Source organism: Python bivittatus, unplaced genomic scaffold (genome assembly GCF_059951505.1).
Source record: "Python bivittatus isolate LINGU-HERP-01145 unplaced genomic scaffold, Pbiv_v1 ctg000370_np1212, whole genome shotgun sequence".
NCBI classification, from domain to species: Eukaryota; Metazoa; Chordata; class Lepidosauria; order Squamata; family Pythonidae; genus Python; species Python bivittatus.
In genome coordinates this window covers 872191-895649 of record NW_028277062.1, presented here as the reverse complement: position 1 = coordinate 895649, position 23459 = coordinate 872191, and the positions used below count along the sequence as shown (strand labels likewise).

Genomic DNA, 23459 nt, shown 5'->3' with positions numbered 1-23459 from the left:
TGATGCTGGGTTTGGGGGAGTTTGGCTTGGGGTCAACAGCATCCAATTGGGGGGTCACTGTTGCATAATGAAAGCCATGCGTCGCATGAAAAAAGGGGGCAGGGGTTTAAATGCAAAGTCGTGGGCCCATCAACTTTTTTGACCCCCTCACAGATGCCCCAACATGGGTGGGCAAAGCTGATGAACAGTTGGGGCTACTGCCAATGCCTGGGGATGCAGACAAGATACTATCAGTGCTCTGAGTATGACATGGAGGACAGGGAAGCCAGGTTTGAAAATGGGGAGCCACTGGGGTGTCCCAATTAAGGTGCCAACGTATGACCAAGGAGATGAGAATTAAGCCCATCTCATTCAGGGAAGCTCAGAGAGTGACTCTGGGCCAGCTAATATCTCTCAGCCTTTGCAGAAAATTGGAGGTGGAGACATTACATGTGCTACCTTATGTTCTTGGTGGAAAGGCAGGATCAGGATATCAATCTAATGAATTCATCTGTTAGTTCAGGTGAAACAGCAGAAGTGGTGGGGACACGGGGGGATCTTTGGAGACCTGAGAGTCACCTGAACAGCCCTTGGTGGGGGGCAAGGTTGATGGATAGCTGTGAGGAATGTGGTAGCGCATGAGGTATGTATAAATAACATTAATAAATAACATTAGCACCCCAGGTCAGAAGTGGAAGAGCAGTTTGAAGGTAGGCCAGAAGAATATGGGGTTCCATTGAGCTTTTTGGTTGTGGGATCAGAGCTGGTGGGCAAGAGGGCCAGTTGGCAGAGGCTAGAAGGAAGACCCTTTTCAGAGTAGGGGACATGATCCCCCCTAGAATGGGGAATCAGTCAAACTCCTCCGATTCTACTGCAAATTGCACAGTCTCATTATCACACGCACGCCCCACATACACCGACTCCGCACACTCATTTCCCCAAATCACTGGAATGTCTCACCTCTCTCAGGATAACAGTTGTTTTGAATATCCACTTTATACTAACTAAGTGGACCTTATGTTCAAGGAACAAAGCCAAATTTATTTCCACCCACCAACGTCTCCTGCCCGGGCACTTTTCTTTCAGGCGAACAGAAGAGACCAGGCTGCCAGATCATTAACCCCCCCAGCCACCCCCACCCTCACCAGCCGCTACCTTCCTGCCAGCTATTCCTTAATTCCTTTTGTCTCAATATAGAAAGGATGAGATTCCAGGACGGGAGCCAAAAGTGGAGAGCTGTCAGCAGCAGCTGAGCGTCAAGACAGATATTTCCCAGAGCTCGGGAATGTCACATTCCCACATACCAAGCCCAGAGTCCGTACAGCGCCCTGCTCCCCAAACTGAAGCTCTCATCCTAGCCCCCAGACATTGTCCTGGGGAATTTTTGAGCCGGGCAACTATGTGGCTAACCTCATGGTGTGATCACACAAGTCAAGATGGCACTTGGGTCACACCGTTGCAGCCCCATCTTGACTTGTTCGACCATGCCCCATGGACACCCCTGTAATATGTGGGAACAAATTTAGCACGTGCTCAGAGATGTTCTTGCTTTCTTTCTCACTCCCGGTGAGAGAAAAATCCTGCCCAGCCTCTTTGACTGGCAGGCTGATCCATAACTTCCATCATCCACGGCCATTGGCCATATGGGTTGAGGATTTTATGAGCGTGTTTGGAGAAGATCTAGACCTCGCCCTTCTTGTTTGATGATAGACTTCTGATCGTTGGGAAGGGCCACATGTTGGCCCAGCACACAAGCCACAATCTACCAACACATTGGTTTTCTTGATGTCCAACCCAAACGAACTTCCTTGGAAAAAATACCGATTGTTTATTCCCCTCTAATGGTCGTCTGTTTTTCTGACACTCAGATCTGGTGCCCTCTGCTCCTGGGATGAATTTTAGGTTGCTAGTCCCTCCCCCCGCCCCCCACCATGTGTGTTTTGCTCAGAGCTGTAATTTCTTATTTCCAAACTGGGTGGGCCATGCCACTTATTCTGGGCAGCAAACCCCTGCAGTTTCTTCCCCCTTGGTTTTGATGCCAACAGCAAGCAAGGGGTGGATTTCGTGCACTGTCCCCGCGATCACAGCTTCTTTGCGCCCTCCCCTTGGCCGTGCCTTAGCTGAATTCACACCACAGCTTAAACTCAGCTGTGGAATTAACCCCTGTTCTGGGTTTGCACCGCCACATTGCCATAAACCAGATTTACAATGGACCTGACTGGCAAGACATGCCCAAAAACACCCCAACGATCCTCACCAAGGTTAAAACTAACCAATGTAAGCACGTGGCGCAAATCCAACTCACCTAGTTAAGCAGCCTGGGCGAAGCAGGATCTCATCCGCAGTGAGGGCTAGAACCTTGCCCTTCTACGCAAAGGAAACTGACATCTCTAGACTCACGAAGGGAAAGGATAGAGGTAAAGCACCTGGGAAGAAGTCTCTTCGTTTTAGTCGTAAAGAATCACAGCATCTCATTTTCCCAGTTGGGAGTCCACGGGCTTCCTAAACCCTTGTCCTTCTCCCCTAGTTAAGCAACCTTCTTCTTTTTTCTCCACTGATTCACATGTTTCTCTCCCTGCCGTCCTACCACAACAAGGGGGAAAGTGGTGGAAACAAACAAAGGAGGTGTTAATCTCCAAACTTTGCCAAGACTTCAATGCTCCTCTTCTCCCACCATGATAATTCCACCCCTGGGTTTATCCCAGCTCCCAACACCTGTCCTCATTCTCCAACCCTCCCTCGGTGGTCAACAAGAGCAGCTGAGAATCAGCCCCAGATCCAAAAGACCAGGGAGGTGACGTGCAGAGAGTTCGGGCAGAGTTAATTCCAGCTCCCCGTTACCAGCCTAGCCTGCCCTCGCTAGACCTTGTCCCCTTAAACAACCTGCTTGGCTGCCCAAGGTCAGAGACAGGGAACAGGGTGATGCCAACCGGCTGGCATCAGCCAGCAAATTGAAGCATTTCTTTTGAGCCTCTGGAAAGATCCAACCTTGCCCTCCGTTGATGGTGGCATGGCTGGATTTAGGAGGCGCCCAAGGCTTGGGGGATGGGGGGAAAGGGTTCCATAACCCATGCTCCATGGACAAACTGGATGGCCGTAAGGGCATGGGATAACTGGGGAGTGGGGTTCACTGTCACGATGCCCATCTTTCCTGCCCAGTCACGGCTGAAGTGGCAAAAGTCAGACCTTTCAGCCTCTGGCACCAAGAGTTTTGTATTTTATACAAGTTATTCTATTTTATACAAGAGTTTATTTGATACAAGCTGCTTTGGGGAGAGAGAAGCAAAGCCTGTTCTTTCAAAACGTTGCCAGTGAGCAAAATGTCCCTCTCACTGGCATCTTGCTTGGGGGTGAAAAGCTTTCAGGAAGAAATTGCATTACTACTAGTAGTAACCGTATGACTAATAGTATTTAGATTTGCTCTAAATGTTCTTAGAGGCATATTTTAAAAAGGTGGTGCAAGATGGTGTTGTTGTGGCCGCCATCTTGACTTTTTTGACACGCCCCCTGTGGACACCCCTGGCCCCCCGACCGTCTACAGAGTGGGAACCTTTCCAAAAGGCTTTTCCAAACACAGAAATAAATGGGAGAGCATTTAAAGCCAGCCTGTAAAATCATCTTTATTGACAATAATATCCAGCCTCTTCTGGGGAGAATAAAAAGAAAATTAAAACTGTAGATGTCTGCCACCCACCCCATTCTGTCTCTGAAAGTCCAGCCCCAAACAATCACGGAAAGGGGACAATATCACTCCTGCATGTTCTGCTAGTCGCTGTTTCTCAAACTTTAAGATGTGTGGACTTCAACTCCCAGAATTCCCCAGCCAGCCATGCTGGCTGGGGAATTCTGGGAGTTGAAGTCCACACATCTTAAAGTTGCCAAGGTTGAGAACACTGATCTAATCCAGGGCTGAGGGTTTGTTTTTAAATCCCTTCAAGCAGATAACCGCCATTTATCTTGCAGCACAGCACAAAAATCCACACTTTGTGAAAAATATGCTTCCCTTGGTTAGTCCTCTATCTCAACCTAGTGGGCTACTCAACACGGGAGAAGGAAAAGGTGGGGCCAAAAAATATCCTGTTATTTTCTCTGCCCCAGACATTGGGGTGACCATGGGCAGGGGGTAAAAACCCAATATGGCGGTAACCGCATGATTGCAGTTCTGTCCCTTTTAAAAGTGGGAGGGACATAAAAAGGGGCAGGGCTTTGGCCCCACAGTTGCTGCCATCTTGACTTTTTTGACCTCTCTGTGCGTGCCTCTGCCTTTTTTTAAATTATATTAATCGAAAGTTTCCGTATCATAATAACAAACCCAAAGAAATGAAACAGAAAACCGGATTTAAGAAAAGATGACTTCAGTCCTTCTTTTCGACAGATAATTACATTCTTCTTCTCCTTCCTTCCTCTTCATTATTTTACAAGTCCCTTCACCCCTTCATTTAGTCCTCATCTTTCTTAGTCTTCAAATCCATAAATCATCGATTCCCTTTTTTCTCCTTTCAGCAAAAAGTCCATATAAAGCTTCCGGTCTTTCAGAAAAAGGTTTTGTGGTTTGTTCTCTGACCAAACCGGGCACTTTCACCATTTCTGCAAATTCTGATGTTTTCACAATCCATTCCTCCATGGTGGGAATTCTGCCCCTTCCTTGCACCCTTTCCAAGTCTAAATAAACCATTTACTGGGGTGGGGGGGTTCCCAACTCCAAAGTCGTTTGCTGAACCCCTACCTTGCACATTGACTAGGAGAGAGTATTGTCTTTGGGATACATTTGGCCCCAAACCCCACAGCACCCACCTTGATTTTTGCACAAGGGGCTTTAATACTCAATAGCCATCAAAGCGCATGCAGAAGAAGAGAAATCGAAGACTACAGAATGATCTTCTCCCCTGCAGAAGGCTCTTGCTGAGAATTCTGCCTGGTCTTCCAGTTTGCTATCTCGGCAGCTCTCAGAGCAGGGCTTCCACTCACTTATCAGCCACCACCGGCGCCCTCCAAGTGTGTGTGTGTGTGTGTGCGCGCGCGTGTGTGTGATGCATGCTCCCCCCCCCCCCCGGAATGTATTTCTCCTCTGAGAATCAAAGGATTCAGGAAGGCGGAGGAGAAAGGCAGCAGATGAAGAGATGAAGGGCAGCACCATTCATGGTCAGAGGTGGCCTTCCCCAGGACCATCTCATTGCTTCCTTGTCAACAAGTCACTCACAGCTGTAATGGCCTGCAGGGAAGGGGAGGAAGGCCGGGGGGGGGGGGAGCAGCTGATGCTATTTTGGAATGAAGGATATAAAGAAGGGGGGAACCATGAAAGGCACAGATCTTGCTTAGACTCCAGACTGAGATACCTCCAGAGAGTAAGTATGAGATTTTTGGGGGAAAGCTGTCCGGGAGGAATGAATCCAAAAAGGGGAGACATTAAATGAGTTTTCACGTGAAGATATGAAAGCAACCAACTCAGGACTGGAAACATTAAAATGCGTTCAATCTTGTTCATAAATTCCTGCCAAGCTGGGCCCAGAAAAAAGCTAGTGGTGGGGGCTTTATCCATCTCTCCGTCAGAGGAGTTGGTGCAAGCCTACACCTGTGAGAGGAACGTCTTTGTGGAAGTAGGACCTCTGTCCTATCAGCGTGGAAACTCTTTGGTGTGGATTTCTTGGGAGATGTGCATGGATGTAGGGGGTGTGCCAGGATAAAAAGAGAGGGCTGCACCTGTGGATTGTGAAGATGGAGGCACAGCATCCTTAGGAGGACTGCTTGCACTTTGTTGACCACGGTTGTGGGGGCTCCACCGAGCTCTTCATCCAACGTGAGTTATCACAGGCAGGGAGCAGCGCGGACTAAAGATCTAGACAGGGTGGTGAAAGGGAACCAGAGAGAGCAGGAGAAGTCGTAGCAGGGAGTGCAGGAAGAGACCCTCTGAAAGGGTTTAGCCCTGGATGCTTGCACTGAACGAGGAGAGCCGGGCAGAGCAAGAACACAGGAGGAAGTTCTGCAGAAGCCTTAGGGTCAGTGGGAGCAACCGCCAGGAAGATGAGAAGAAGACAGGGATGACTGAGAAAGGGTTCCCTGTAGGCTTGCGGGGGCAGAAGTGAAGGAAACCTGGAAACAATATTAAACATGGAAAATAAAGAGTTGAATATGGGGGGCCCTGGGATAAAAAAAATTAACAGAGGGGTGGCTGAGGAGAAGCTGGAGAGAGCTGTTTGCAGAGGGGAAGAAATCTGGAGCAGAAACATTGGCTGTTTGGGTGTAATAATAATAATAGCCATAAAAATAATAACATAAGCTCTTCCTTCCAAGGGCTGTTCTCCCCTGGTGAGCCCCCCAAAACTATCCAAGTTTTGCAAACAGCCCCCCTCTTCCTCCACCATATGGCCAGGCTTTCCGAGGGCAGCTGTCCACCCCCTCTGACATGCTGCTCCAGCTGCTTTTTCCAGCTTAGCCGGGAGATGTCAGCCTCAGATTCCTGAATTTGCTGAATCTTTGATACTTAAGCCTAACATTCTTCTATCCCCTCAACTTTTCTCTATTTCTTTTCCCAGCCTTCTTTTTTTTCCCCATTGCTCTCTCCTGCAAGGTCCTCAAAGGTAAGACTCTGTTTCTTGATCAACCCTTCTTCCGAACGCAAAAACGATAGACGCAGTGGGTGCGTTTAGCAATGCGCCATTTGGAGCTGTTCATGCAAGAGGCCCTCAAACCGAGTCCAGCAATGGAATTCCCAAGGGGTTCCCCCATCCAGCTAGACACAGGTCATCACTAAGGTAGACCTTGCTTAATGACTGCCCTGTTTAGCGACTGTTCAGAGGCGCTGACAAAGTAACTTTGAGACCAATCCTCGCATTTATGACTGTCAGAGCGCCCCCGCAGTCATGTGATTGACATTCGGACACTTCGCAACAGGCGGGTGTTTACAACTGTCACAGCATCCCGCAGTCATGTGATCACCATTTGTGTGCTTTGGAACCGGCTTCTGACAAGCAGGGTCAATGGAGAAGTTGGCAGTAAAAATCATAAGTCATAGTCATGTGATGTCTCAATTAATGACCGCATCACTTAGCGACAGAGTTGCCAGTCCCAGTCGTGGTTGCTAAGTGAGAACTACTTGTATTTGGATAGCTGACCACTTGGGAATTTAAGGCATCTTATCTTGTCACACACTGGAAATACAGGTGGTCCCCGGGTTAAGAACGCCTGGTTTAAGGACGACCCATAGATAAGAACGGAGCCTATTGTAGCAACATTCAAGTTAAATACACAATGATTTGAGTTAAATATACAATGGTTCAAGTTCATTACACAATATTACTTATACAGTATTATACAATAATACTGTTCTGGCTTATGTACAAATTCAACTTAAGGACAGACCTTGGGAACAGGACTCGTCCTTAAACTGAGGACCACCTGTATGTACGTGGGTGGGAGGAGCTCTTTTGCTGAACCAAAGTGAATGTACCGTATTGTTGCTGAACAATAGTACAGTCCTTGGGGTGAGGAGTGGTGAGGTTTGGTCCAAGTTCCCCCCCCGAACTTCACCATGGGACAAGCACCCCATGGGAGTGGGGGAAGAATCAGCAACGGGGTAGCAAATCTCACACTAGTATAATTTTCTGCCAGCTGACGGGTGCGTGGAGAAATGGAAGATATGAAATGCAAACATTGGAAAATCTGGTGGCTTTTTATCAGCTTTTGTACAAGCATTGCAGGAGAAGATAGTAGATGGTTGGCATTTCACTCCAATAAGGATAGTGCAAATATCTCACAATTATTCAAGAAAATGTTGGAGGGGAGTCAATAGAAGGGATTATTTTTCATCTGTGGTCGGTAGGTGAAAAAGTTAGGCCTTTGTGGAAAAAAATATCCAAAGAAGTAAGGATTGTAATGAAAAGAACGTGCTCTAAAATTGGGGTGATTTCATATTTTTGTGGAGCTAATGCTAAATGACCTAACAAGGAACTTATCCCATGTTCACTTTTGGCAACTAAATTCATAGTTGCTCAAATGATGGAAGTTTCTAAATTAATTTAACCGTTGAACAATGGTCAGTTGCTCTTCTTGGAAAAGTTATTGATAAAATTCAAACCCTAAATTCACTGTGGGATGAATCACATTTTTATTGAGTCTGGAAAGATTATATATACACTCAATCCTCGTTATCCACGGGAGTTACGTTCTTGAACCCACCCGCAGAAACAAAAAACCACGGTTACTGAAGCATTGATCCTAGTGAGATCCCATGATTTATTTTTGGAACGATGTAGAGACTTGTTAACACAACCAACCCTGTAAGAACAAGAACACAGTTTCCCTTAGTTTTTTTTCCCAAATAACTTTATTAAAGACGACAGACAAAATAAAAACTAATACAGACTACCAAAAATATAAGAACAAAAAAGGAGAAAAAGAAAACAAGTGTAAAAAAGTGTAAAAGAGAAAAAGAAAGTAATTTCCCCCTTCCTCACAAGTATAACCAATTTTAGTATCACCATCGCTTAAAGTGCGACAAATCTTTTAAAGTGCGACAAATATTCTCTTCCCCTCATATCTCACCTCTTAACTAAAAATAAAATCCAAAAACCTCATCATTCAATCTGCATCAGCAAAAGTCCAGTAAGGGTTACTATATATAACAACTTATCTATTTTAACCTTGATCAAATAAGCCAACCCTATATTCCTTCCCTTTGCTTTTAACAATCCTGATTTTTCATCCTTTCAAACAAAGTCCCAGAGCTTGATTTCTTCTCATCTTTTCTTTCTGTCCCTTCTCAAAGAATCTTTCAAAACTTTAACAGACCTCTTTTGTACATCCAGTAAGAATTTTTTTTCCAGTGGTTTCCCTTGATACCTAAGCTTGTGGCGACATTGCACGGTAAGGCTGCCAGATTTTTTTCCATACTGCGCATGGCCACGTAGAGCCACGTTGAGACTATGTCTGACAAAAAATGGATTACTTTTATAGAAGCGTATAAGCGAATTCGCGGAAACAGAAAGCACGGATAACAAGGATTGTATGTGTGTGCATATATAGTGTCAATAAGAATAATAACTCTAATTTTAGCAGATCCTGTGATCTATGGAAATGATGCGTGAATTTGGATTTGCTGTTGGATGTAAGTGTAATAATAGCGATAATAACAATAACCATCTTTTAAAAACCTCAGTGCGGAGAGCTCGTCCACCCCCTAGGTCAAGGTTGCTTAATCTTTTAGCAGCACAAAGGTGCCCGCAGGACTGTCCAAACTCACTCCAGCCTGGGATGCGCATCTCCTCTTCTAAATCCCCTTCTCTATCTCTTTTTTTTCTTGTCTCCTGCGGCACAGAATGAGTGATGCACCGATGGCCGAATTTGGACTGGCGGCTCCCTACCTTCGCAAATCAGACAGGGAGCGCCTAGAAGCCCAAACCCGGCCTTTCGATAGCCGCAACGAATGTTTCGTGCCCGACGAGAAAGAGGAGTTTGTCAAGGGCAAAGTGTTGAGCCGGGACAGCGGCATCGTCACCGTGCAGACGGAGAACGGCAAGGTGGGCGGAGGGGTGGGGTGGGGAAGAGGGGGTCCAAGAGGGAGGAGGAGAGCTGGTTGAGATGGGTGTCCAAGGTGGGTATCGGTGAGGGTCAGGATCGGACGCCGAAGAGCCAGTGAGCATCGTGACGCTACCATTGGGGAAGGGGCAGAGTGGGGAGCAAGGAAGGAAATGCCAGGGTGGGATCTTGTCCAAGGTTGAAGGACGGGGATCAAGGCATCGAGACCTTCTGAGAGATGAGAAGAGCAGAAGAATCAGTCCAGGATTTGGCAGAGTGTCACCCTTGCTAGCTTTTGCCAAAGTTTCTTTCTAGAGCAGCGTTCCTCAACCTTGGCCACTTTAAGATGGGTGGACTTCAACTCCCAGAATTCCCCAGCCAGCCAGGGGAATTGGCTGGGGAATTCTGGGAGTTGAGGTCCACCCATCTTAAAGTGGCCAAGGTTGAGAAACGCTGCTCTAAAGAAGAGGCTCAGTGTCAGCCCTTCGAGGTAGTCCAGACAAGAAGTTCTAGCCATGAATACTAACGCTACCTTTATTGTCAGGTTACAGTGAGTCAATCTTGCAAGTCTGAAAGCACCTCTCTCCCTCCTTCCTTTACTTTCCAGGGAACGAGGGAGGGTCCCTTCTGAGACTCTTCCCACACCCCTTTTCCTTCTGCGGGCTGAGTTCCCTTTTGCATGACGGTGGTTTAGCCTGCGGCTCTTCCTCCTGTCTCCCAAGGTCATTCCCACAGGCCATTACACCCGGCCAACACCTCTCCCTTCCTCCTGACCCTTTTCAGACGGTGACGGTGCGGGAGGCTGACATCCACCAGCAGAATCCGCCCAAGTTCGACAAGATCGAGGACATGGCCATGCTCACCTTTCTGCACGAACCGGCCGTGCTCTACAACCTGAAGGAGCGCTACGCCTCCTGGATGATCTACGTGAGTGAAAACGCTTTCATCACTGGGTGCCACGCTGGAAATAGGGGTTTATTTCCTCCCCACAGCAGCCTCCCCCCAACGATCCCTGTTCACTTCCCCTTGCAGGGGTGTCTGCAGGGAGGGAGGGTCAAAAAAGTCAAGATGGCAGTCAGAACCATGCATTCAAAGCCTGGCCCTTTTTAACTGCATCGCACTGTACAAAAATGCACTGAATGTACATTGCACTGCATATAGAAAAGGCCAGGGCTTCGATCGTAAGATTGTGGCCACCATCTTGACTTTTCTGACTCTCCCCGCACCTTGCAGGCCTAGAGGGGAGGCACCTGGAATGTAAGTCATCTTCTTTATGAATATAACCCAGAAAAAGTTGTGTTCTTTTTAAAAACTATTGTAGTTATTTATTCATCTGGGCCCATGGAATTTAAGGTAATGTTTGTGGCTTTCCTCCTTCGCTAGTTTATTCTCACAACAGCCCAGCAGAGTAGGCCAGGCAGATACTGGCCCACTAAAAGTCTGCATTTATTTATTATTTTTGTTTGATTTTTTAATTTTAGAGTACGTATAACTTGCTCCCTTCTAGAAGAACTCTGGGCAGTTTACAAAGCGTACAGAAAGAAAACCAAAAAGCATAATAATAAGATATTATTTATGTATGAATATGGTTTTTATTGTATTTTTATTGTATTTTAATTAATATTTACTTTTTGTTTTTACTGTAAACCGCCCTGGGTCATTTCCTAGTGAGATGGGCGGTGACCAAATTTGACATATAAATGAGTATAAATAAATAACTAAGTAAATCCAAATAACATTGAAAACAAAACCAAAAAGTCAGAAAAAGCAAGCATAAACTCTAGGACAGAACAGCCTGACTCACGGCTAACTCTGTCCAGTTTTCTGGGTTCGCAAACACACCAAACCATGGCTGGATTTGCACAACAAAAATGGATTCCTTTGTGGTTCAGGTTGTCGTGCGGACACAACCCACATTGCTCAGGTTGCTTGCTAGGGACTGGAATATGAATCAGGCCATTACATCAAGCACAGCACAATACACCCCTCAGTTCCTCTGCAAACTGAATTATCAGTCCTGGCTGCATTAATTGCCAGAAAACCCATCTTTGCATCTTTCCAAAACGGTTGACTTAGAAGCAGTCTAGCTTTCCAAATCACTCTGAGGGCCAAACCTAGTGGCTTTTCTCAGCCCAGCAAGGGGGGGAAATACCTTCTCCACATCTGATGTAGGAATAGGTTGCCACCACCCAGATGCAGAAGAGTCCAGAAGGCATTTCCACGTTCGCAAGGCGAGGTCCAGATCCTGTCCCTTCCTCCCATTAAACTGGCACCGTATTGCCGACTTTGAGGGTAGCCAGGGACAGATCAGCCTTAATCAAGGGGTTTGCTTGCATTTAATTTTACACGCCACGCTGAGTCTTTTTTTGACTTGGCGGCCTTAGACATCTAATCAATTATTATTAGCAGTCGTCGTAGTACACATATATCACATAAAGGAAAAGGAGGAGGACGTTGTGGATACATTATTTTTTAAAATGCAAACTGTGCATACAGACTCTTGACCTTTGGGGAGAGCAGACCATGCTTCTTGTTCGTGAATGTCACAACTGCTTTTTTTAAAATTACTTTTTTTTCTGGATAGAGCGAGAAAGGTCCTTTGAGTAATGTGTTTTGTGGAATCTCAGATTTTCTTAGCTGGCCACGTGAAACAATTCCCCAACCCAACCCCCATTTTATTCTTACATTTCCTGCACTGAACAATTAGCTGGACCAAATTTCTCCAACCTACCGGCTCCCCAGATGTTTGGACTTCAACTCCCAGAATTCCTCAGCGAGTGTGGCCATTGTTGAGAATTCTGGGAGATGAAGTTCACCCCATCTGGAGGGCACTGGGTTGGGGCAAGCCGTGCAATCACATCCTAAAGAAGGTGGTACAGAGGCTGCTTCAAATCGTGCTATTTTGGGCGAGATGTTTGCTCTTTGCTTTTTTCCCAGACGTATTCAGGCCTCTTCTGCGTGACGGTCAACCCTTACAAATGGCTCCCCGTCTACAACGCGGAGGTTGTAGCTGCCTACAGGGGCAAAAAACGAAGCGAAGCCCCTCCCCACATTTTCTCGATCTCCGACAACGCGTACCAATACATGTTGACAGGTAGGGAAGCTTGTCCGGGGCTGCATTCTCCAAGCAGATGCCGCCAGGTCATTTTCAAACACGCATGTAACACTCCAACCTTGATGTGTTGTTTCAGGACTTAGTATGCTGGGTGAACGCAGGCCATTGAATTAATCAGGGGTCCCCAAGGGGTCGAAAAAGTCAAGATGTCGGCCAGGACTGTGTGGTTGAAGCCCTGCCTTTCTTTTACACGTGTCACATAACAAAAGAGCAAAACTTCAGTTGTGCATCTTGACTTTTTCACCCCCACACCCCCACAGATAGTCCTGGGCTAAATCAATGGATTGGGGTCTTGTGTGAACGCTGAAAATCAAGGGAGTAACCCAGTAAAGTTGGTTATGAACAAAATCTGTGTGTGTGTGTGTGTGTGTGTTGGAAAATGACATACCTGTTCCAAGACCCTGCTTTTTATTCTCTGGAGAACTTAATTCTCAGATCTTGCATGCATCTTGTGGCAAATGCAACCGCCATCACACTTAGCAAATGTGATCTTCTCACCTTTACCTGTAAGGTATTAACTTATGGGGGGAGAGGGTTAATAGAGTAGCATTCGCTTTCATAAAGGTTCAGTCTTTGATGATCAGACACTAGGGATCTCCAGCAGGCTTGGATGATGTCAGCCTACCCATTCACTGTCAAAGATGAATTACTGCACTAAATTCAGCTCCAGTTTGATCCCAACACCATCCTTACATCTCCTATTTTCTTCCAGATCGAGAAAATCAATCTATCCTCATCACGTGAGTATCAAAATGCACGTTCTGTTTACAGTTTTAAAAGCTGTAAGCTTTCATTTTTAAAAATCGGATGGTTTGGCAGTCGTAAATGAAAGCTACACGCTTTTCCCGTGCCCCCCGCCCTTATTCTGTCCCCATTCCAGTGGAGAATCCGGTGCAGGGAAGACGGTCAACACTAAACGAGTTATCCAGTACTTTGCCAGTATCGCTGCCATCGGAGACCGCAAGAAAGAGGCTGCCAACTCCCCCAAGGTTGTTCTTATTATGGTTCTTTGGGTTTAGTAGTTCTTCCCCAATCTGGTTCCCTCCAGATGTGTTTAGCTATGGGTGATGGGACTAACAGTCTAACATCTGGAGAACTTCAATGTGGAGAAGCTTCTTTCATAGCACGCTCCTGAGAACATGCTCCTGGCGCTTTCTTCCTTTAGGTTTAGGGTTTAGCTAATAACATCTTGAGAAGGTCCAGGCACCCCTTTTCCTCTCCTTCCTTAGAGGAAAGGCAAGGCATGGTCTTCTGAAAACGAGTGTAGGACCATAACTAAAGCGAGGTCACCCCTAGCGGCCTCTAGCATCTTCTAGAGCCAGCCAGCTATTGCTCTGCTGAAATAACAGCATTGAGGACAAGCTTTATATAAACTATGTGGGGTGATGTTAGAAGATGGGATAAGTCACTAGCAGGGGAAATTTCCCTTGGGTCTACGTTCTGTGTTGGCACCACTCAACAGCTAACCAAGCTAAACAACGTAACCCCAACCTCTCAAATCAACATTCTGAAAAATAAGATCTAATCTTTACCCTCAGGGTTAGGAGAAGAAGAACAGAGTTGTCTCGTGCGAGAAAACCTCACAGACTTGTGGAAGCCAGGTGCATTTCTTCTGGTTGGCCTTTGCTTAGACAAGGAGGAATCACATCTGATTCATTGACTTGCTCAAACAGTAACCACCCATCTTGATCTGGAAAGGGCAAAGACGGGCCTCCAAAGATGACCCAAATGCTTGAGAACTTCCAAAACTCTTTCAGAAATCTTTTCCTACCACACCAGGGGGTGGGGGTAGGATTCAAATATGCCCCTCCATGTATGATAATTCTGACAGCCTCTTGAGTTCATCCTTGATCCTCTTGTTTACACATGGGAATTCAGAAATATGATAATGTCACCAATTTCAGGTTATCATACCAATGACCCAGTGATGTGATTTGCCTCATCTGTGTACTGACATCATGGCTCACTTCCCCATATGTCCCCTGTGAACACCATGCCACCAGCTTTCTCCAATCTTGTTCTTTCTAGAAGTGTTTGATGACAGCTCCATCACACCTAGCCACTATGTGATAGCAGGATTCCACCTCCCAACTTACAGGGGGAAACCAGGTTGACTACTCCAATATTCTGGTGCTGATTTCTTGTGTCCCTTGTATTCTCTTCTTTCTCATTCAGGATGATGGGTTAGGTAACGTTTCTGTGGGATGGGGTGAAAAAGCAAACCACCCTCCTTCTCAACTGGGTTTTGACTGTTGGGTTCATCTTTAGGGAACTCTGGAAGATCAAATCATCCAGGCCAACCCTGCTTTAGAAGCCTTCGGCAACGCCAAGACTGTGCGGAATGACAACTCCTCTCGTTTTGTGAGTGCTCCGAATCTGAAAATCAGGTTTGAGTAAGAAAGATCTACAGAAGCCCCCTCTGAGAGTATGGCCATTATGGAGGGGCATCAAGAGGAAAGACGTCTAATTTGGAGGGTTTCCTGATTTCTGAATTAAGATGCCCTCTGTTCCTTCTGAACTGGCAGAAAATTCTGTTGGCAAGAAATCTGCTGTTTGTGCCAGGATCAAGAGCTCCTGGCTCTTGTAGTATTTTAGTGTGCCTCTATTTTGGATTAGAAATACAAATTGTTGGTTGTCTTATTTCTGCCCCATGCTTGCAGTCCCTTGGGTAGTATTATAAATTCACCCCAGTGTGTCCACAAGGTATGCTCAAAAAAAGCAAGGTGGTGGCTGCAACGGTGCAACTGAAGGGCATGCAACACATATAAAAAACAGGCAGAGTTTCTGTAGCACCATCCTGGCTGCTATCTTGACTTTTTTGACCAAATCCTGCAGACACCCCTGACTCATGCCCTGATCTGCAAGAATAGACAGACTTTGAAGTAGCTCGCATCTTACAGAGGCCATCCAGTGAACTCCATAATAGAGTGGAGGATTTGATCCAAATCTAGGCCTTTTCACCGATTTACACTCTTCTATTTCTACTTAGGGTAAATTCATCCGAATTCATTTCGGGGCAACGGGGAAGTTGGCATCTGCTGATATTGAGACTTGTAAGTCAGCCAGGTTAATACAACTTTTATTTGTCCATCTGTCCGTCTTCCCTTCTTGACCAACGTCTGGTCTAATGGCCTCCTAGCACGCGGGGTCCTGAAACACCAATGCTGGTTGAGAATTTTAGCAATTATAGACTCTGTCTAGCTGAGGAAAGCTGACTTATATATCACGGGGCTAGAAAAAAATAAGATGGAAAAACAGGGAAGAAGGGGAAGGACAGCAGATAAGATGGATGGATGAGATCAAAGAGATTATGGGAAGAGCTATAAATTATTCCCAGAGACTATTAAGATGGTGAGCGCTAGTCTCTGCAGCTACCTTCAACTCAATAGAACCTAATTAATTGCACATCTGTACATCTTTCCATCCAACCCTTAGCTTCTCTCTCCACCCATAGGCACCTCTGTTGACAGATGTTTTTTTAATCAACCATCTCTTCATATTGGATTCCGATTTAGTTAATCTTCTGACTCTTCCGTTTTTTCTTTACATTTTCTCATTTTTACGTAGCATCTGTTTATTTCTCCTGTCTCTCTCTTCCTTAGATCTCCTGGAAAAATCTCGGGTTATTTTTCAGCTCAAAGCTGAGAGAAATTACCACATATTTTACCAGATCTTGTCCAACAAGAAGCCGGAACTTCTGGGCAAGTCTATATGTTCTTCTCTGGGGTAGGAAGGGGGTATATTTTAAACTCCCACTGGGGAGGGCCAGAACCAGATGTGAAGAAGATTTGGGTAATGCCATGTGGGTGGTGGGGTGTGGGGAGCCCTCCCTTTGGACTTTCCAGGAACAGAAGCCCTCACATCATATTTTCCCGGAAGACCCTTAGGCCCTATGTTAGGATCCAGAGGCATTCTGGGAAAATTAAAATGGCTGCATCTGCCACTGGATCATCTCCTCTTCCTCTCCCTCCTCCTCCTTCCTTTTTGATGGGTAGGCATAAAAATAAATGCTATTTAAAAGAGAGCCATCATTAACTTGGCCCTACCACCTTGTGTGCCGATCCCGGTTCCACCATTGGGTAAATCTATTTGAGAACAAACTGCATTCCCATATATTTTGTTCTCATTATACAGGTAGTCCTTGGTTTATGATGGCAACTGGGACCAGAATTGCCATCACTAAGTGATGCAATTGTAAAGCACGATGTCACATGACCGCGCCACTTAGTGACGGCAGTTCCAGCAGTCCTAGTTGCTGTCATTAAGTGAGGACTGTGCAGGTTGTTAAGCAAGGACCTCACATGATCGCAACTTCCAACTTCCTGCTGGCTTTCCCATTGACTTTGCTCAAGGAAAGCCGGTAGGGAATGTCAAAAATCACGATCATGTGACCGCAGGTCCACTGCGACGGCTGGAACTCCGAGGACCGGTCATAACTACCATTCATTCAGCACCATTGTAAGTTTGAACAGTAGCTGAACGAGTAGTCATTAAACAAGGATCACCTGTATGTTAGTTCAATAGTTATGGTTGTGTTTAATTCTTTGGGTTTGGTCTACCCTGAAAGATAGTAGGAAAAAAATTCTGTGACCATAACACTGAAGGGCAAATTGAAGAAGGTGGCCTGTGGAGGAAGATGAAAAGAAGAACCAAATGACCCAACCAACAACATTTCAGCCATGCCAGGGGCAAAGATCAGCCCCTCTCCAGCGTTAAACAAGTATTTTAACATTCAGACGGACGTCACCCAATCTGAAGACCCGTCACCATAGAGTTGCTGGGACAGAATGGTCCCAGTCTATATCCACAGAAAATATGGGCCCAGTTTGAAACGGGAACATCAGCTGTCCTCCCTGGGGCTATTAGAAGATGTAGTTCAGCAATATCTGGAGAGCCACAGCGTCCCATCCTTGTTTAGCGCCACAATCTTCAGATGTATCGCACTGCTACTTCCATCAGACTCATGGAGATTATGGAAACTGTTGTCCATCACATGGAGGTACCAGGTGGTGAAAGGTGGTGATCCAAACTTTCCTTGTGTTCCTCTGTGGTGGATATGAAGGAACAGCAGTAAGACTGACTGAGAAACCATGTTTCTTCCCAGTTGCATCCCCACAGGAACCTAAACTACAAACTACCTCTTGTATGTTGTGTGAACTCAACCCATCGGTTCCTCCATCTAACCCTTTTTCCATCAGTCTGCTTCTTCAAATGTGCACTATTATTATGAATAACCGCCGCTCATTTCTCTGCTTTTCCATCTTTTCTCTCCTAACAGACCTCCTCTTGGTCACCAATAACCCTTATGACTACCACTACATTTCCCAAGGAGAGGTAACGGTGGCCTCCATTGATGACTCCGAGGAGCTGATGGCCACCGATGTAAGTGGCTTTGGGTTCAGGCTCCCCAACCTTTCAGGGGTGCATAGCAAGCTGGAGGTAGCTGGTCAGGCAGGCCAGACTTGCAAGTCTGCTCTTACAGAGGCAACCCACTCCCTCTTTGCTTTTCACTGACATTGTCTCTCTCTCCCACCCCCCACCTCTGTGATCCACTCAGAGCGCCTTTGATGTCCTGGGTTTCACCTCGGAGGAAAAAGTTGGCGTCTACAAACTGACGGGTGCCATCATGCACTATGGGAACATGAAGTTCAAGCAGAAGCAGCGCGAGGAACAGGCTGAGCCAGATGGGACCGAGGGTGAGAGAGAGATGGACCTTGTGGCAAAGGAAAAAGGACTGGAGAAGCTGTGGATGGTGTGAAAGGGTCTTTCTCAACGTCCTCCTCCAAATGTGTTGCTCTACGGTTTCCAGAATTCCTTTGGTGGTTGGGAATTCCAGGAGTTACAACACTTCTGGAGGAAGACAGGTGGGGAAAGGTCACCTTTGGGTGTTGTAGAAGAAGAGGTCTTCTATGGAAGGAAGAAAACTTCAGAAGATGAAGAACACACAGGGCTGGGAAGCCCCCTTTGTTTATGGGAGACACCAGTGAAATTTGCTGGAAGTGTTTCTTTTTCTTTCCAGATGCGGATAAATCCGCCTACTTGATGGGTCTCAATTCAGCTGACTTGGTCAAGGGGCTCTGCCACCCCCGAGTGAAGGTTGGCAATGAATATGTCACCAAAGGGCAAAATGTCCAACAGGTGAGGATGCTTGCTTCCCCTAGACTTGGTCAGAGTTACCCAACAGGGAGATATTTTGGGATTGGTGGAGCTTTTCCCAGAGTTGCACAGTTTGAGAAAACAGCATCTGTTGAACTTCTACCTTGGGATGTCGTTCTTAAGGGCGCATTTCCTCAGCACCAAGGAGGGCACTGTAGAGAATTTACTAGCTGTGTTTGTGTAAGATACTTAACCAGGTCCAATAAAGACCTTACAGCTGTGTTGACCGAAAGACTAAACCTGATTCACTTTAATCTTGGTTAGGAGGGGGTTGTTGCTTAGCTGGAAAGGCAAACCCAGCCCATTCATTCTGTGTTGGGTTTAATGGACTGCATGAACCCAGAAAATAGGTTCACTTAATAACTGAGTGAGGTATGTACTGTGAACACAAGTATGTGTAGGTACATCTCCATGTGTGTGTGTGCGCGCACGCACATGTGTGCGCAATTGAAGCCCTGTCCTTTTTAATGTGTGTTGTGATGTACAAAAAAGGGTGGGGGCTTTAGTCACATGGTTGTGGCCACCATTTTGACTTTTTTGACCTCCCTTGCAGATCTCCTGGCTATGGGATTCTGAAAACTGCTGAGGATAACTATATTATTCCAGTGGTTACATGTCAGTCTGAGGATTCTGAGTTTTCAAGACTATATTTGGGGTTAATCAAGGCTTTTCACCTGCCAGCTTATGCCCATTTATTAGAGATTAAGCTATACTTAAATCTATATATAAACATAAGAGGGAGGGAGTAAAAAAGGATCCGTATGATATTAATATGAAATTAATTTAATACATACTTATTAAGACAATACGGCACAGAAGCACATTGCTCTGTCTTCCCATTTTTAAAATATAAGAACAATTCAAAAATGGATAAAGGACATATCACTTCAATCCATTCTTTACCATTAGGAGTGTAGATTTCTCTCCATCTACATCAAAGAATTCTGTTGGTTGAGCCCCAGGATCAATCAAGAGTTCATCATATAGTGTCAAATTCCATATTGGAATTCAACAGCACATTTCCAACTTGAACTACTATGGTTTTTCTCAAGATTGTATCAACGTGCACTGAAATTTGAAACAGAAAGGGTTTCGTGTTGACTTTGATTGATTACGTGCCATCAAGTCAATGTCAGCTGCACATGACCACATAGGTAGATTTTCTTCAGAGGGATCTGCCCTTAACCTGGTCTTCGAATGATGCGCCCATCATCACTGCAGCTGAGTCCCTCCACCTTGGTGCTGGTCATCTTCTTCTTCTCTTTCTTTCCACTTTTCCCAGCATTAGAGCCTTCTCCAGAGAGGATAATGTGCCTGAAATAAGGTCATTTGAGCCTGGTCATTTGTGCCTTGAGTGAGAACTCTGGGTTGATGTGTTTTCTTGGCTGTCCACGGTCTTCTCAGTTTTCCCCACTGAAGTTCAGAAGTGTCAATACTCTTCCCATCCTGCTTCTTCAAAGTCCAACTTCCACTTCCACAGAGTGGTACAGGGAAATCCCTCATTGCCCACATGATTCTGTTCTTTGTAGGTAGAGACACATCCTGGCACCTAAATATCTTTTCTTTGTTGCTACCCTACAAAGTACTCATCTGTGGTGTATTTTCTTGATTGTTGAAAGTCGATCCTAAAAGGCAAAAATCTCTCCATCTCTTCAGTATCTTCATTGCCAATTCTAAGGCTGATTGTTCTACCTGATGCCATTAGTTTGGTCTTCTTTATAGTTAATTTTAGTCCCATTTTTTTTCACTGTGCTTCTTGACTTCTATCAGTAGACCGTGCAGATCCTTTGCATTTTCGGTTATTTAAGTGTGTCATCGGCATTGTGTAAGTTATCGATGTTTCTTCCTCCAACTTTAAAACCACACTCATCTTCTTCCAATCCAGCTTCCCTCAATATATTCTCAGCATAGAGGATGAATAAATAAGGGGAGAGTGTACAGCCTTGTCACACTCGGTTGCCATCCTGAAGCCAGTCTGTTTCGCCATGTTCTGTCCATACTGTAGCTTCCTTTGCATGAGATGTTCAGGGATTCCCATTTCTCTAAGCACATTCCACAGCTTGACGTGATCAATGCCTTGGAAGCCCTTCTATAAACAAAGGACATGACCAAATCATATGAGTCAAACAGTGCTGAAACTGAAATGAAATGCCAGCAGAAGAAATCTGATTTCCAACCTTCTTTTAGCCTAACCTCTACTGAAGTCTTTCCCCACTGCTGAGTTGGAGAAGAGTAATCAACACGCAGGTTACTATCCCTGTTGCTCATTCTTATCGCTTCCTTTTCATTGCCGGTCATCTGAGTTCTCCCCAAACTCATGTCTGGGAAAGTTTAACAGAATCTGTAAACCTTGATGCTGCCGTTGGACGATATCAGAATAGGGGGGAAAGTATAATTTTTATTTTATTTTATTTTATTTTGTTGTGTTTTATTATTTTATTTATTTTACTTTACCTTATTATTTTATTTTATTTATTTTACTTGACTTTATTTTTATTTTATTTTATTTTATTTTATTTTATTTTACTTGACTTTATTTTTATTTTATTTTATTTTATTTTATTTTATTTTATTTTATTTATTTTACAGTGGAGCTGAAACTGTTCCACTCATAGGCTAGAGACTAAAGGAAGGCCGTGTCATTGGGGCAGGGTAGAAAAAAAATTACTGCTAAGCCTTATTTTTGCTTTCGTTAAGAGTAAGAGAACAACCCCATAATGTTATTAGACTTAATCTCTGAAGAAACACTCCAAAGTTCACTGTTATGTCCAAGGTTATCTGATAAAGACAGAATTTTGCTTGTAAAAAATGCAGCGTAGGAATTTTTCTTCTCTTTGGAAAAAACGGGCACAGGAGAAGGCCTGAAGCACCGGATTTGGGGGGAGTCAAGCTTGGACCACCTGTCCTACCAACCGCCTTCAGCTATGCCTGCGACAGCTGGCACAAAGACTTCATGGGGCGCAAATACCCAGCGGCTTGCAGATCCTGGCCGATGGCTTTATCTCCTTCTAAGGCAGGGTTCAATCTTGCACGCCCGGCTCTGCATCAAAGCCGGGCACCAGCCAGAAGAATATGAGAAACTGGGATCCAAAAAGCTGAATCGAAGGAGTGGATGGTACTGAAATATTTCTTATCTCAGGCACCATAACCCTGAGAAAAACGGCCATAAATTACGGCCATGCTATTATTTTTAAGTGCTCTCAGATGTTCCAAAAATGCCATTGCTACAGGGGCATCTGTGGAGCAAGGTCAAAAAAGTCGAGACTGGTAGGCTTGATGCCCCGACTCCTTCGACTGCACGGTCACAGACAACATCTTGACAGGTTTGACTCCTCTGTGTGGCTTGTGGTCTAGGAGTTTAGATAAAGGTATCAATCACAAAATTGAGGTGTTCTTTCAGTATTAGGGGATGTATGGCTCTGCGCCCTTCCGTCCTGATTATTGGCTTTATGGAGGCGCCTGCCCGGCTGTTGTGGGGCTAAACAGACTTTGGTTTGATCCAGTCTGGCTCTTGTGTTCTTTCAGAAGATAAAGAAGAGATCAGGGACGAAAAGGCCAGCGGAATTCCTAAATCAATGCCATGCGAGGACTTGGCACTTGAAAGGGCCTAAGACAGATGGAGGTAGCCTTTTTCATGTCCCACAATGCTCCTGGTGTAGCAGCGCCCTGTAGCATTGTGGGAAATTAGAGGATGGCTTGACTCAGCCATGGAGGTTCTTCCCTGGACTCTGAGAAGTTGCATAGTGCCTCCGGGCATCTGGACTTCTCCACTTTTGATATCATTTCTGATTAAGTACTTCAGTATTTCCTTAATTTAGGGATTTGATTTTCCCACCATGACCATTCCTGGCCTCAGCATATTTCCCAGGTACTCAGAAAAGGAAAACATGTACATATGTGCACACACAAGCACGCATGCACACAAACAGTATTGTCAATTTAAAAGAAAGCGAAACCTTTTTAAAAAGCTACTGATACTTGAGAACCCCTTGTTATTTCACCTGTTTTTTTACTCTGTTTCTTCTTTTTTTCTTTTTCTGTTTCCATACTTTCTCTTAAAATCTTCAGTAAAAATATTGAACAGCTCATGGAAATAAAATAAAACAGAAAAGGACTAAGCAGAGACCCAAAGCAGTCTGATTAAAATGACGATTTCAATAAAAATCTTATTTTAAGATTATCTATTATCCAGGCAGCGTAACTGGTTCCTTGCCCCTTGTCTTTTGCACAACAACCCCACGCAGTGTCCAAGGCTGTGCTTTGTTGTCAACTGTTGTTGTTGGAACAAACCGTGATAGCTGGCTTCACACCGAACCCTTAGCCATGAACTGGCAAGATGGCTGGATTCACATATTAGGCTGGGCCAGAAACAAAGCATGTTCCAGCTTAGAGTTACTTGTGACCCAGTAAACTTCCAGCTTAGCTATGGAACAGGAGGACAGTTCTGCACAGGGAGAACTCCTCAATTCCAGAGCAGATGGTCTTCCTTGGGTAGAAACTCCTGTAGGATCATCCTTCCCAGTCCCTCCATCTCCCTGACATCAAGGCCCTGTGATCCCTTGTGACCATTTCCTGATGTTTCGCTTATGAAGGCAATGTCAAGATGCCATGGCCTCATGCCCCACTCACACCAGCCTTAAATGAAACAAAGAGGTGACCTTCCTGTTCCTTGTTGCAGACAAGAAACCAAGGAACA

The 23459-nt window shown here is 45.3% G+C and overlaps 1 protein-coding gene across 1 annotated transcript in view; it reads left to right on the top strand.

The window, feature by feature from the left end:
• The first annotated feature begins 5282 nt into the window (after positions 1-5282).
• Positions 5283-23459, top strand: part of MYH6 (myosin heavy chain 6) — a 43770-nt gene continuing 25593 nt past the window's right edge. The window contains exons 1-13 of the mRNA XM_088142223.1: positions 5283-5324; positions 6513-6557; positions 9293-9494; positions 10276-10419; positions 12430-12586; positions 13320-13347; positions 13488-13596; positions 14876-14968; positions 15597-15660; positions 16210-16308; positions 17886-17989; positions 18165-18303; positions 18627-18745. Coding sequence (XP_087998349.1) covers positions 9294-9494; positions 10276-10419; positions 12430-12586; positions 13320-13347; positions 13488-13596; positions 14876-14968; positions 15597-15660; positions 16210-16308; positions 17886-17989; positions 18165-18303; positions 18627-18745 — 1257 coding nt within the window. The 5' untranslated portion in view covers positions 5283-5324; positions 6513-6557; position 9293. The remainder of the gene's footprint in view (positions 5325-6512; positions 6558-9292; positions 9495-10275; positions 10420-12429; positions 12587-13319; positions 13348-13487; positions 13597-14875; positions 14969-15596; positions 15661-16209; positions 16309-17885; positions 17990-18164; positions 18304-18626; positions 18746-23459) is intronic.